Source organism: Coffea arabica, chromosome 1e, assembly GCF_036785885.1.
Source record: "Coffea arabica cultivar ET-39 chromosome 1e, Coffea Arabica ET-39 HiFi, whole genome shotgun sequence".
Lineage (NCBI taxonomy): Eukaryota > Viridiplantae > Streptophyta > Magnoliopsida > Gentianales > Rubiaceae > Coffea > Coffea arabica.
This window is the reverse complement of record NC_092311.1, coordinates 3,820,136-3,833,276: the sequence shown is the minus strand read 5'-3', so window position 1 is coordinate 3,833,276 and position 13,141 is coordinate 3,820,136. Positions and strand designations below refer to the sequence as shown.

General features: G+C 38.2%; 1 protein-coding gene across 2 annotated transcripts; it reads left to right on the top strand.

Moving 5' to 3' along the window:
• Nucleotides 1-211: 211 nt before the first annotated feature.
• On the top strand, nucleotides 212-12,913 carry LOC113688061 (uncharacterized). Of its 2 annotated transcripts, none has more exons than XM_072051611.1 (9): nucleotides 212-482; nucleotides 2,080-2,379; nucleotides 2,755-2,880; nucleotides 2,951-2,990; nucleotides 3,089-3,171; nucleotides 10,077-10,154; nucleotides 10,268-10,321; nucleotides 10,541-10,675; nucleotides 10,814-12,913. In XM_072051611.1, exons 2-9 carry the CDS (start codon nucleotides 2,098-2,100, stop codon nucleotides 12,518-12,520), a joined length of 2,505 nt encoding a protein of 834 aa, XP_071907712.1. In that variant the 5' UTR covers nucleotides 212-482; nucleotides 2,080-2,097; the 3' UTR covers nucleotides 12,521-12,913. The 2 variants fall into 2 exon arrangements, with proteins under 2 accessions (XP_071907712.1, XP_071907709.1); XM_072051608.1 differs by having other exon boundaries at nucleotides 10,805-12,913.
• Nucleotides 12,914-13,141: the final 228 nt, after the last annotated feature.

Here is a 13,141-nt window from a genome sequence, read left to right as displayed (position 1 = left end):
CTTGCTTTTTCTTACAATTAATTTTTTCCCTTTATTTACCAAAGCAATGCATTTAAATGCCCTTTATAATACATTTACATGTATCACTCAACTCATAAACAGTATTTCAAATTTTGTTATCGTTAAAAACTTTAGAATGGGCACACCCGCACAGCCAAGCCTTACTAGTGATGATAAATTGATAACTTTGAATAAGACTTAGGCCTATTTTCATACCTACCCGTAAGCGTCTGCATCCTAAATTCTTCTCTGTACGCCCGCCACAATTCATCCGCTTCCCGGCCCAAATGCCAAAACCCACTATTCCTCTCCCGCACTCCACATTACTGTACATATATTATTTTTAACAAAACGCCCTGCCCTCCATGCCCGTCCCTTCCTTTTAATTCTTTGCTCCTCATTTCTTATTGGCAATATCACAAACGCCTAGTCTTCGTACCCGATGAATCACCCTCTGTGAACAACGAACTCAATTTCTAGAGGTACTTCTCTGCTTGCCTTTTTTTTTTGGGTGAAAATATCTTCTTCCTGCTGTTCTGGAAATATAAGCAATTTATTGATTCATGTTTGTTCTGAGCTCTTCGGGTTTTCTTTCAATATTTTTTTTTGAAAAATGAAGCTTTTTTTCTGAAAGAAGAATTGCATCTGTAATTACTATTAACTGGATCCTTATATGTAATGCTGGAGTGATTAAGTGGAAATTCTTTCTTCTCGAAAAAATCAGTTTTTGGTGGGCTGTTACTCAATTTGAAAAGGGAGGAGTGGAAGATATCGAATTGGAAAAGATAGGACTATTTGACTTGTAGTAAGCTAATAGGAAGGGAAAGGAATGAGCAAAAAAATTGCCCTGCCCCCTATTAAAAAAAACAAATTAAAAGCCAAGGTGACTAGAAGAGCAATTAAAATAATTTGCAAAATTCTTCCAGTATAACTGAGAATGTCAAGATTGTATTTTTCTTTGCTAATGAAATAAGGGAACCACGTTAAACTTCAGAAATTACGCTCCCTTTGGATGCTTGTTCTTTGGGAATGTCAGGATTGTATTTTTCTATTTTAATAAAATTAGGGAAACATGTTGCACTTCAGGAATTAGGTTCGCTTTGGGTTTTTCTTTAATTTTTTTGGGTAGTTTTAGGAAAAGTTCAGTCTAGCAGCTTTTTTCAATGAATGTAAGTAAGATAACGTGTTTGGAGTTTCTGAACAGCATTTTTGTAAAAGCACACTCCACCACGTAAAGTGAGCCTAAAATGTGAAATGAAAAGATACGAGGAAAAGAAAATATTGTCGGATTTTGTCATAAGGGAAGTTTGCGGAGGTGTGTAGAGGTTTTACTCATTGCCTGGAAAAATTGGAAGTGCCATTCTTTTTTCTTTTATGCATTGAATCATCTTGCTTTTCCTTTTCTCTTCCTCAAGGATAATGTCACATTGTCTCGTCTGAGGCATTTTTGGGAACAATTACACAGAGGATGGTCTAACTTATGTAGAGCAGACCAAAAAGGCACAACCTGCGCCCTCACCTGCTAAAGGGAAGAAAAATATTAGACATCCTAAACTGGGCAATGGTCATTTCCACCTTCAGAGACTCCTCTTTCTGTTGCTAAAAGGTTTTAATATATTGATCAAATGCAAAAGCTGGTACTTTTTATTTTTATTATTATCATATTAAAAAGAGGATCAATATTGGTTCTTCAATTATCCCCTTGATGACTTGAACTAGTGACCTATCAGTTTACAAGTGAAGTGTCTTACCAATTAAGCTGCACTTTGTTGTCAAAAAAAGGTGGTACTTTTGATTATGTAATATTTGTTTAGAAGTTATATGGATTAAATTAGATATAGAGTATGAGGATATAGGATGGATGTGCATGTACCATAGGTAAAGCAAGATAATAGCCTTACTTGTGATGTTCAATGCTGCTGCACCTTTTACTATGGTGCTCAATTTTAAGTTGGTGCAAGCTATGGTTGCTGTATGATCTTTATATGCATCTCTTGCCCTCAGTATATTGTCAACAACTATATGGGAATGTTTTGAGATCCACCTTGTGATTCTTTAATTACACGGTGTAATTGGCAGTGTGTTCCTGAGAGCAATATGAGCACAAAACTTGAGCAGTCATCCAACTATAGTCAAAGCACTGCAACAAGTGTACCTGCTAGTGGCTCAAAAATCTCCAAGTTTGCAACCAAATCTGGGTTCTTAATACCAAAGAACAAAATATCTGGTTCATTGGTTCCCTTCATCCGAGGTGGTAAAAAGGGAGGCGGTGATGCAGCAAATGGAGAAAACAATAAGGAGGGGCAAAGGAAAACCAAATGGGGCCCTGATTTGACTCAGGATACTGCTGTTAGAAAAGGAAGAGCCTTAGCATATCAGGTAGCTGGATTCTTTTCCTCCAGTTTTGAGTTCATGTTGTAGTGACATTTTCTCCCCTTACCCTTAGCAAACTTCCTCCTCTTTCTTTTCTTTGGCTTCTAGAGTCATGTATGGTTATACATTCTTTATTCTGGTATTTTTCTTTGTAAGATCATTCAGCTCTTGAGAGTCCAATTTTCTAGAAATAGGTTGGAGGCATTTATAGACCAAATTTGGAAGCAATTTATTATTGCTGGGAGGCAATTGAAAATCTACCAGCATCCCTTGTGGTGCTAAACTGTCATTCTATTCTCTGCGAATGGTTTGCAATCACTTCTCATGCTCGGTCTGACTAAGTGATATTGCTGCCTGTGTGGCGACACAAATTTTGGGCAGACTCGGGTGGACCAAATAGCACAACAGCTGAGACTTGGAAAGTTGGAGACTGAGGAAAACCAAGATTTATCGTCACCATTTCAAACTGAGGAGCACAAATTTTCAGATCGTCAGCTTGAAGCTCAGGTAAACTTTGAAGTACACTATCTGACCTGGGTAGCTTGGGTTGCACTTACACCATTATATTTCTCTGTAGGAATTGGAGCTATTGGAGCTTGAAAGGCGCGATGCTACTGGTACCATCAACATGAATCTTTTAGATAATTCTTCCTGTATCTGTATTATGTGTGTGTGTGTGTATATATATATTTACTGTATTCTTGATGGTTTTTAGGTGAAATACTGAAGTTAAATCCGAGCTACAAGGTTCCTGCTGATTATAAACCTGTGCTGAAAGAGGCAAAAGTTCCGATCCCTGTAAGTCAGTAGAGTTTACTGATGTGATGGTTTTAGCACTTTGTTGCCTGTTTATGCATTATAACTAGAACACAATCTGGCTTTCTAGGGAAAGAAAAAGAGAAATAAGAAATAAAGATTGAAAATAGCCTTTCTCTGAATTGCGGCTATATTTGAATGTTTCAATTATTCACTGGAAACATTTGAGGTAGCAGGCAAGGAGTTAAAATTAGTAGTTGTCATGCTAGAATATAGTTGGCCTCCATATCATCTATAACTATTGCCAGGTTGATCACAATTTAATTTTGTCAGATTGGGCATTGTGGTATGAAATAGAGAATAGAAGTCTGAATCACAAAAGTGATTCTGAAGCATTAAAGTAGTGCACATCAAAGTCTTATTGTGTGATGAAAACATAATTGAAGCAATTCAAACTGGAGGTGATTTGAGGACAATAGGACCCTGGAAATATGGCTTTGTATTATGGTAATATGTTATATGTTTATTAGCTTAATTTTCTATCTATCTATCTATCTATGTTTATTCTTTGAGGTGGATGCTTCCCCTTCTGCCCCCTCGTTCCCTCTAATTGTGAGTGGATGGGACATTTTGGCTGGGGCTGTATTAATATAATTATGCTTAATCTGCTCATCTCATTCCATTAGGCTACAGACTTAGTTTATCTTTCGGAGATGGGATGCATTTCACAGTAACTGTCCTTTTGCTTCGATATCTTGGTCTCATCGAGTCATGTACTGCTACTGATTTCTTCTTGTGGTCTAATTGATGGTAAGTGGATGCTGAAAGAACAAAAAATGTGGAGAGCTAGCCTTTATGGAGTTCAGAATTTCTAAGAAGAGTATGGCTTGTCTACATTTTGGCATATAGTTGGTGAAGATAACAGCAAACTTACCATATTTGCATGATTGCAAGATTGGAAATTGTAAAAAAAAAAAAAGGAAATAAACAGAACTCTGCTTTTTTTATTTTCCCACACTCAGAATATGCTTATAAGGTAGACATTTATAGGGTAACCCTATCACAATTCTGCCACAACTTAAGGTAATAGAACCATGATTTTAGGGATTACGTAATCAACTCATAGCCTATCTTTTATTTTAGTTAATCTATTCAAACTTGATTGATCTTAAGCAATAAAATCCCATAATCATGGGAGATAATATCTCTAATGATCATGGGAGATAATATCTTCGACACTCCCCCTCAAGTTAGTGCGTATATATTTATCATGCCCAACTTGCTTGTAAGAAGTTCAAAATTTGGTCTAGAGAGCCCTTTTGGTGAGAATGTCAGCTATCTGCTGAGCTGATGGAATGAATGACATGCAGATAATTCCTCCTTCAAGTTTCTCTTTTATAAAGTGGCGGTCAATCTTAATATGTTTGGTTCTATCATGTTGCATGGGATTATGAGCTATGCTAATTGCTGCCTAGTTATCACAATAGAGCCTCATTGGAAGTTCAATAGGTCTTTTCAGCTCCTCTAAAACTCTCTTTAGCCGTAACACCTGAGACACACCATGAGCCATAGCCGGTACTCTACCTCTGCACTAGTACGAGCTACAACACTTGGTTTCTTACTTCTCCAAGTAACCAAATTGCCCCATACAAATTTACAATACCCCGAGGTTGATCTTTTATCAATGACTGATCCTGCCCAATCAGTATCTGTATAAGCTTCAATGGTTCTTCGATCTCTCCTTTTAAAGAACAATCCCTTTCCTGGAGTGCTTTTTAAGTACCTCAGAATTCGATATACTGCATCAAGGTGCTCTTCACACAAAGAGTGCATAAACTGGCTCACAACACTCACTGAAAAGGCTATATCAGGACGAGTGTGAGCCAAGTAAATTAGCTTGCCCACTAACTTTTGGTATCGAGCAGTATCAACTGGTGTTCCATCTTTTAGATCTACTAACTTGTGATTCGGATCCATAGGAGTGTCTGCAAGTCGACATCCACTTATCCCTGTTTCCTTAAAAGATCCAAAACATACTTACCTTGGGACACAACCATGCCCTTTCTGGACCGAGTTACCTCCATTCCTAAGAAATATCGTAGTGTTCCCAAATTTTTGATTTCAAAACTAGAAGCAAGACTTTTCTTCAACCGCTCCATCTCAGTTAAGTCATATCTTGTGAAAATGATATCATCCAAGTACACAATGAGTACTGCTATCTTCCTGTCTTTGGAGTGTTTAACAAACATGGTGTGATTACTCTGAACTTGGGTATAGCCATGATCCTTTACTGACCTAGTAAATTCAAACCAGGCCCTAGGAGATTGTTTGAGACCATATATCGATTTTTTTAGCTTGCAAATTCTAAACTGAAACTTCCCTTCAAATCCAGGGGGAGAATTCATGTACACCTCTTCCTCCAGATCTCCATTTAAAAATGCATTCTTTACATCAAGTTATTGTAGTGGCCAATCAAGGTTTACTACCATTGAGAGAAGCTCCCTGATAGTGTATAATTTTGCCACTGGAGCAAAGGTTTCAAGATAGTTGATCCTGTAGGTTTGAGTAAACCCTTTAGCCACGAATTGAGCTTTGTACCATTCCAATGTCTCATCGAAATTATACTTGATGGTAGAGACCCATTTACACCCTATTGTTTTTTTTTACCTTGTGACAGGTTTGTTACTTCCCATGTTTGATTCTTCTCAAGAGCATGCATCTCCTCTTCAATAGCCTTTCTCCACTCTGGAACTTGTAATGCTTCCTGTACATTCTTTGGAATTTCCACAGAAGAAAGTTGTGAAGTAAATGTCAAGAAAGTAGGGGATCTCTTTTCATAAGAGACATAGTTAGTTATGGGGTGTTTGGTACAAGAACGCACTCCCTTTTGGAGTGCAATAGGAAGATCCAAATGAGCAATCTTTGAATCAGAGGAAACTTTATCTGAGGACTCAAACACATCAAATTCTACCCTAGGTTTGGATTCCTTGTTGTGAAGAGATGGGGGATCTTTTTCTTTTCCTCAATAATTTTTCCTGACATAGGGTTCAGGTTTTTTCCAGTTACGTTCCCATGTCTTTCACTAAAAGAATTTGACTCTATTATTGGCACTAAAGACAAGGGACCCTCTTTTAATCCTTGATCAATTTTTTCAAGTTTTTCAAAATCCTTTTGACAGGTAAATTGAAGAGTCATTTGATTTTTCAGGATTGTTATCTTGAAAAGATTTTTGTCGAGGAAATTGTGCTGTAGATTTTTCTAAAAAATTAGTAAAATCAATTCCCCCTATCAACAAAATTTGATTAGGAATTTGATTTTCAGTACAAAAAACATCATCATCTTCTCTAAGTTCTTCTATATGCCGAATCCCTGCCTGAAGAGGATCTGCAATAAGGGTTTATCTTTAAAAATTGTTACATCTATGGTTACAAACATTTTTTTGTGAAATAGGATCAAAGCATTTATGCCCATTTTGCGTGGGTGCATATCCAACAAAAATGCGTTTTCTTGCTCGAATATCTAACTTACTTTGACCCTGTTCATGATTGTGAACAAAGGCTATGCACCCAAACACCTTTTGTGAGATTTCATATGTTAATCAAGAAATGGGATAAAGTGTTTTGAAAAAATTCAAAGGAGTTTGTAAATTCAATGTTCTTGAGGGCATTTTGTTTATGAGATATGTAGCAGTTAAAATTGCTTCATCCCATAGATATTTAGGAACATTTCTTGAAAAAAGTAATGCCCTTGCCACTTCTAAAAGATGTTTATTTTTTCTTTCAATTACCCCATTCTGTTGTGGAGCATCATTGCAGGAGCTTTAATGCACAATCCCTTTTTCAAGAAAGAAACTTCCGAAAATTTTATTGAAATATTCTTTTCCATTGTCAATCTGTGCAATTTTGACTTTTTCTTGAAATTGGGTCAGAACCATGCAGTAGAAATTTTGAAACACACTTGCAACCTCTGATTTCTCTCTTAATAAATACACCCAACAAACTCTCATGTGATCAACAATGAATGTAACAAACCATTTTTTTCCAAACTGAGTTGAAATTCTAGAGGGACCCCAAACATCAGTATGTAATAGAAAAAATGGTTTTGAGGGTTGATAAGGTTGTATAGAAGATGTAGACCGATGATGTTTAGCCAATTCGTAGATTTCACATTGAAAGGAAGATGAATCCTTATTCTTAAACAAAGCTGACAATAAATATTTCAAGTAATAAAAACTAGGATGTTCTAGTCTAAAGTGCCATATCGTAATCTCTTTATTACTAGTAATAGACACAGACTTGTAACATGTGTTTTTGATTGGTATTGTCACATTTGATCCATCTTCAAGGAAGTAAAGTCCCCCATTTTCTCTAGCGCATCCAATCATTCTTCCCGTGGTCTGTTCCTGAAACTCATAGAAAGAAGGGAAAAAAATTAATCCGACACTTGAGATCCCTAGTTAATTTACTTATGGACAGCAAATTGCAAGATAAATTTGGAACATGAAGAACTCTATGAAGTGTTTGAGTAGGAGAGATGACAACGGAACCTATGCCAGCTCTAATGGATAATGATCCATTAGCAATCTTGACCCTCTTATTGCCTGCACATGGACTGTAAGTTGAAAATAATTGTGACGAATTGGTCATATGATCAGTGGCCCCAAAATCAATAACCCATAAAACTCGTGCACAAGATGCATTTGATGTTTTACATGAAAGAGGAACAATAAAATGATTACCATTTTTAGCAAAAGAGCAGAAGGGAGTGAAGCTTTTTTGCTCAGTGGTTGAAAATTGTGGAGACTTAAAGAGTTTGTACAATTGGCTTAATTGTTCCTTTGTGAAGGTCAGTGTCTCAGAGTCGGTTTGTTGCTTTTGAGAATCCTCGTTCACAGTCTGCAACGCCTTGCTATCACCTCCATTTTCTTCTTGAAATTCGAAGGTTTCCCATGTAATTCCTAGCACGTGTCCTTTGTGTGCCACGACTTTTTACAGTGTTCACACCAAGGCTTCTATCTCCGTCCAAATCTGTCCCCTTAGAAACCAATGCTGAACTCTCAACTTCACACTCTACCTTGGACTTTAGCATCACCTTATGCCTTGATTCTTCTCTCCTGACCTCAAAAAATACTTCACGAATGGAGGGAAGAGACTTCTTGCCCAAAATACGACCTCGCACCTCATCAAGTTCTTGATTTAGTTCGGCCAGGAAGACATAGACTCTGTCGTTCTCCTCCCATTTCTTATATCAAACACTGTCTGCAGGGCAGTCCGATTCGTCCTCATAACAAAGATCCAATTCCTGCCATAAAGTTACCATCGGATTGTAATAGGTTGTAACATCTCTGTCTTCTTTTCTTAATTTCCACAATTTCGTCTTTGAGATTGAAAATTTGAGACGAATTCTTTACATCGGAATACATATCCCAGACAGCGTCCCACACATCTTTGGCTGTGGGCAAAAATAAATGTAGCTTTCCTATCGCTAATTCCATAGAGTTTATCAACCAAGCAATAACTAGAGAGTTCTCTGAATACCACCATCTCTTCAAATTGGGATCTTCAGCAGCTGGTTGTTGAATTTCTCCAGTAATGTGGCCGAGTTTACCTCTGCCATCAATAGCAAGTTTTACGGATTGAGCCCATTCCAGATAATTGGAACCATTTAATTTATGAACGGTTATTTGCAGGGAAGGAGAATTTGAAGCAGTGTAATCCGTAGTTTGGGTAATTACTGAAGATGAGAATGAGTCTTCTCTTGTGTGAGCAGTAGACTCCTTGGATCCAGTCATGGCTGCTCAGTAATTCATGGACAGGAATTGGTACAGAGCCGGAGCTCTGATACTATGTAAACTTTAAAAACGAAAAGGAAATAAACAAAACTCTGCTTTTTTTATTTTCCCACACTCGGAATATGCTTACAAGGTAGACATTTATAGGGCAACCCTTTCACAATTCTGCCACAACTTAAGGTAACAGAATCATGATTTTAGGGATTACGTAATCAACTCACATCCTATCTTTTATTTTAGTTAATCTATTCAAACTTGATTGATCATAAGCAATAAAATCCCATAATCATGGGCGATAATATCTCCCATAATCATGGGGGATAATATTTTCGACAGAAATTTTCTATAATTTTTTTTGGTGTTTGCCTATTTGTTCATATGTTGTCTGGCAGTAGTCTTTCAACTTATTTTCTTCAGTTATATGGTTGGTTCTCAAAGCAGGGCTTAAGTGACAAAGCTTTTCTTATACTGGGTAGAGGTATAATCAAATGAGAACTTTGTTTACCGTTGGTCAAATTCCTGTTTGAGTTATTATTTTATTTAACAAGACCTTAACAAGGACACTGAATGTTACCTCTTAGGTGAAATACATTATCTATGCGGACATCTTAATTTTTTGGAGGATCTAGAGTGAGATCATTAAGAAGTTAGACTTCCAAGAAAGATGATTTGTTAATATTATGTGTGCTGAGAGATAAGGATTTCATTCATATGGAAAGGTGGATATGTTGGATATCGAAATTGTTTACTTTCTAGCCTTGCTGAGTGGTGAAGATGGTTTGAAACTAGTACATCACTGACTACTGAGTTCCTTTGAAGTTTTGTTGGGTCTATTCGTTTCACAAATTAATAGGAATAAAGCTTACACTTATTTTGCAGTAGGATGACCATGGACATTCTTGTGGATCATACACATGTAGTCATGTGCCTACCTATTGGTTTGGATTTCAAATCTTTATTGATACAAGAAGAGACACACTGTACTCTTGGGTCTCCTCCATCCCACTCTTGCTTGAGAAACTAGAGAAAGAAAGAGGCCACACTTTTTCTAATGTCACAGTTGTTTTTAATTTCTTGCATGCAGAACTAATATTGGACACTTCTGGGATTTGCTGATGACATTCCTCGTATTGGTTTTTGCTCTGTCTATGTGCAGATTAAAGAGAATGCTGCATATAATATGGTTGGTTTAATTTTTGGGCCAGCAAATGACACTCAAAAGCGACTGGAAAAGGTTTATATCGGCATATGCCCTCTGTGCTAATATTATATTACTGCCACAATTATTTATAGTATGCAATTATAATTCTGTGTGAAAAATTCACTGGTTGTTTACTTTGAGATCAGGAAACTGGAGCTAAAGTACGAGTTTATGGAACAAGAGCAGTTACTGGAGAAAAGGTAATGTGGCTGCCCCAAGTTGCCTTGCTATATTTCTTGTCCTGTTTCACTAGGTCCTGCATGCATATGATTCTCGCCCCTTTTTTAGTAATTATCCAGAGCATCAGCTTGGGTATTTATTTCTCTTTTGTTTACGCTGGTACATGCGATGGGCTGCATGATGATATGCATGGGCTTCTCTTTATGTTTTTCTCTGCTATTATTCTTATCACTCTCCAGGTTGAAGTTACTACTCCTGATGGTAATGAAACATGTGGTAGTTATGATGAGTTGCACGTTCATGTATCAGCTGACACATATGAAAAGATTGATGCTGCGGTGGCTCTTATTGAACTGCTAGTCACCCCAGTTTCGGTGAGTCTCCTGAACTTTAAGATCGTAGAATATTAGTCAGTTATGATTGCTAATATCTTCTTAAGGTCATTTAGAGTAATTTACTTCTTCATGCCATTCTTTGTACGAAAATAACTTAGTAATTGTTAGACTTTTCAGGGGAATCCTGCTTCCATTACTGTAACATCAACTGCAACATCTGGTGACAATGTGAATAGTGGTGCTCCGAGTCAAGGCACACCTGGTACTAATGTGCCTGCTGGTGTGGCAAGTGGAGTGGCTCAGCCAAGTGTAGGATCTGGACCAGCACCTTCACCTAATCACTTTCAGCAGTACTCAGGGCCTTGGTTTCCTGTGGGTGCACCTCAGACACATGCCTTTCCATCATCAGGTTTTGCTGCGGCTCCTGTCCATTTGTCTCCATCACAGTTCAATCCCTCAAGTATGCTGCCAATATTTGGTCCTCGGCCAGTTGTCACAGTGGGATTTACTCCGGTTCCCCAGAATCCTTCACTTATTACCTCCGGGCCACAGCAACCACAAGTTCTGCAGAGGCCATACATTTCACATCCGCCACCTTTGTCAGCTTCACAACCTGCACCTATTCAATCAAATGTCACATCACCACAATTATCTACTAACCAGTCAGCACCAACTGGGCCCACCCAGTTTGGGAGTTCAATATCTATTTCTTACCAGCCACCTTATGCTGGATCATCTATAGTACCAGTGAACACTCCAACATCCATTGGAGCTGGAAATATGATGTCAATGACCCCTGCAACAACTGGTCTGCAGGGCCACCCCTCCATGGCTTCTCATCCTTTGGCTGTGTCCAGAGCTGCACCGCCAAATATCTTTCCAATTACCCAGCAATCTGCTTTGCAGTCAGCTGGTGCTGCAGTTAATCATCCCGCAAATGTCCCATACTTCAACTCTAGTTCCCACTTCCAACAGGGGCTTTCACTTTCTCCACTACCTTCAGCAGCAAAAGTACCTGGTCCCATGCAGTCTGTTATGCCACGAGCTGTGATACCTAATTCATCTCCCAATGTGGTACCAGGATCCACCCCTCTTCTTTCACCAGTGACATCTTCATCAACACTACTACATCCAGCTTCAGGAATTCCTAATTCTGGTCCTGCTGGTGCTGTCAGTTTTAATGCCATTAACCCTGCAAATATGACTGCTCCCAGACCACAGCAACCCAGCTCAAATGATTTTACTTTTCAGCCTCACCGGCCACACAATCCAGCCCTTGAAGTTGCTCATAGACCAAATACTCAACCTATACTTTTACATCCAAATCAATCAGCACAGCCATATCAGGAATCTCAGATTTCACCTGTTCAGCCAGGAATGCACATGTTGAGACTACCACCTGCAAATCCAGGGTTTTCTAGGCCTAATGTTGGCAATCAAATGATGCAGCCTAGAGCTCAAACGTCTGTTAACTTTCCCAGTAGTCCAACAGCGCTTCTGGGTCCACCTAGGCATGCACCATTTCCAGGTTCGAATGCTGCTCCTCTACTGCAACCAAGAAACTTCAATTTAGATCCCCCATTCGTCAATGCAGATGGAATTCCTCGAGCAGGGGGCCCAATGCAAATTCAGCAAAACTACCCTCCATCGGCAACTAGGCCGCCAAGTTTTGTTGCTCCAAATCAACATATTAACAGTAATATTTCCTTTCAACCTGCTGCTGGGCTATCTTCTAGAGCTTCTGGAGTACAGCAAGTGTATGATCCCTTCTCGCCAACATCTGTTTCTCTTAATACTCATTTAAGCAGTAACAGAGCAAAGATTCAGAAACAGGAGAGTGATCCAGAGTACGAAGACCTGATGGCCTCAGTCGGTGTAAAGTAATGTATGCTCGTTAGTTTTTAGATGTCAGTGGCTTATGACCAAGAAAAAGGTTCACATGATGCGGATCAATCTGTGTCGAGCTTGGATCTAATTTATGAAATCATGCATTGCCGGTTCTTACTGGTACTATTCTTAATGGGTTATTACCAACATTTAGAGGGGAAAAAATGGAAATTTTCAACTTTCAATTATTTCTAGATGTTGCAAAATACATCTGTATTCTATCACAGTTTGTATAGTTTCTTGTCAACCTCTATCAACTAAATCTTAAATCGGCCACCTCATAGCTAATTGTAATACCTATTTAAAATTGACGAATATCAAGGTAGAAAACCCTCATGTCGATTCCCTTTTCATTAGTGTTGAATGAGAATATTGCTATGAAATTCTCAATGCTGAATGTTTCTAAATACCATGGCTGTGCTTGTAGCCATTTTGTTCATCTTTTTTATACTATTCCTGTTTACTGATTTATATAACCTGTAAATGAATTGTTGTGGTTTCTCAATTTTTTCCCTTTATATGCTTCAATTATTGAAAACACTTGAATGTAGGACCCAAATTACAACCAACCAAAAAGAAAAAAAAAGGATGAGCACACCAAATATCCATAAAACAGTA

Bases quoted from the DNA above. Each gene is read 5' to 3' on its own strand.
- LOC113688061 (XM_072051608.1), top strand. From the start codon at position 2,098: ATGAGCACAAAACTTGAGCAGTCATCCAACTATAGTCAAAGCACTGCA. The intron at 2,991-3,088 runs GTACCATCAACA...GATGGTTTTTAG, and splicing joins TGAAAGGCGCGATGCTACTG to GTGAAATACTGAAGTTAAAT. The intron at 3,172-10,076 runs GTAAGTCAGTAG...GTCTATGTGCAG, and splicing joins AGGCAAAAGTTCCGATCCCT to ATTAAAGAGAATGCTGCATA.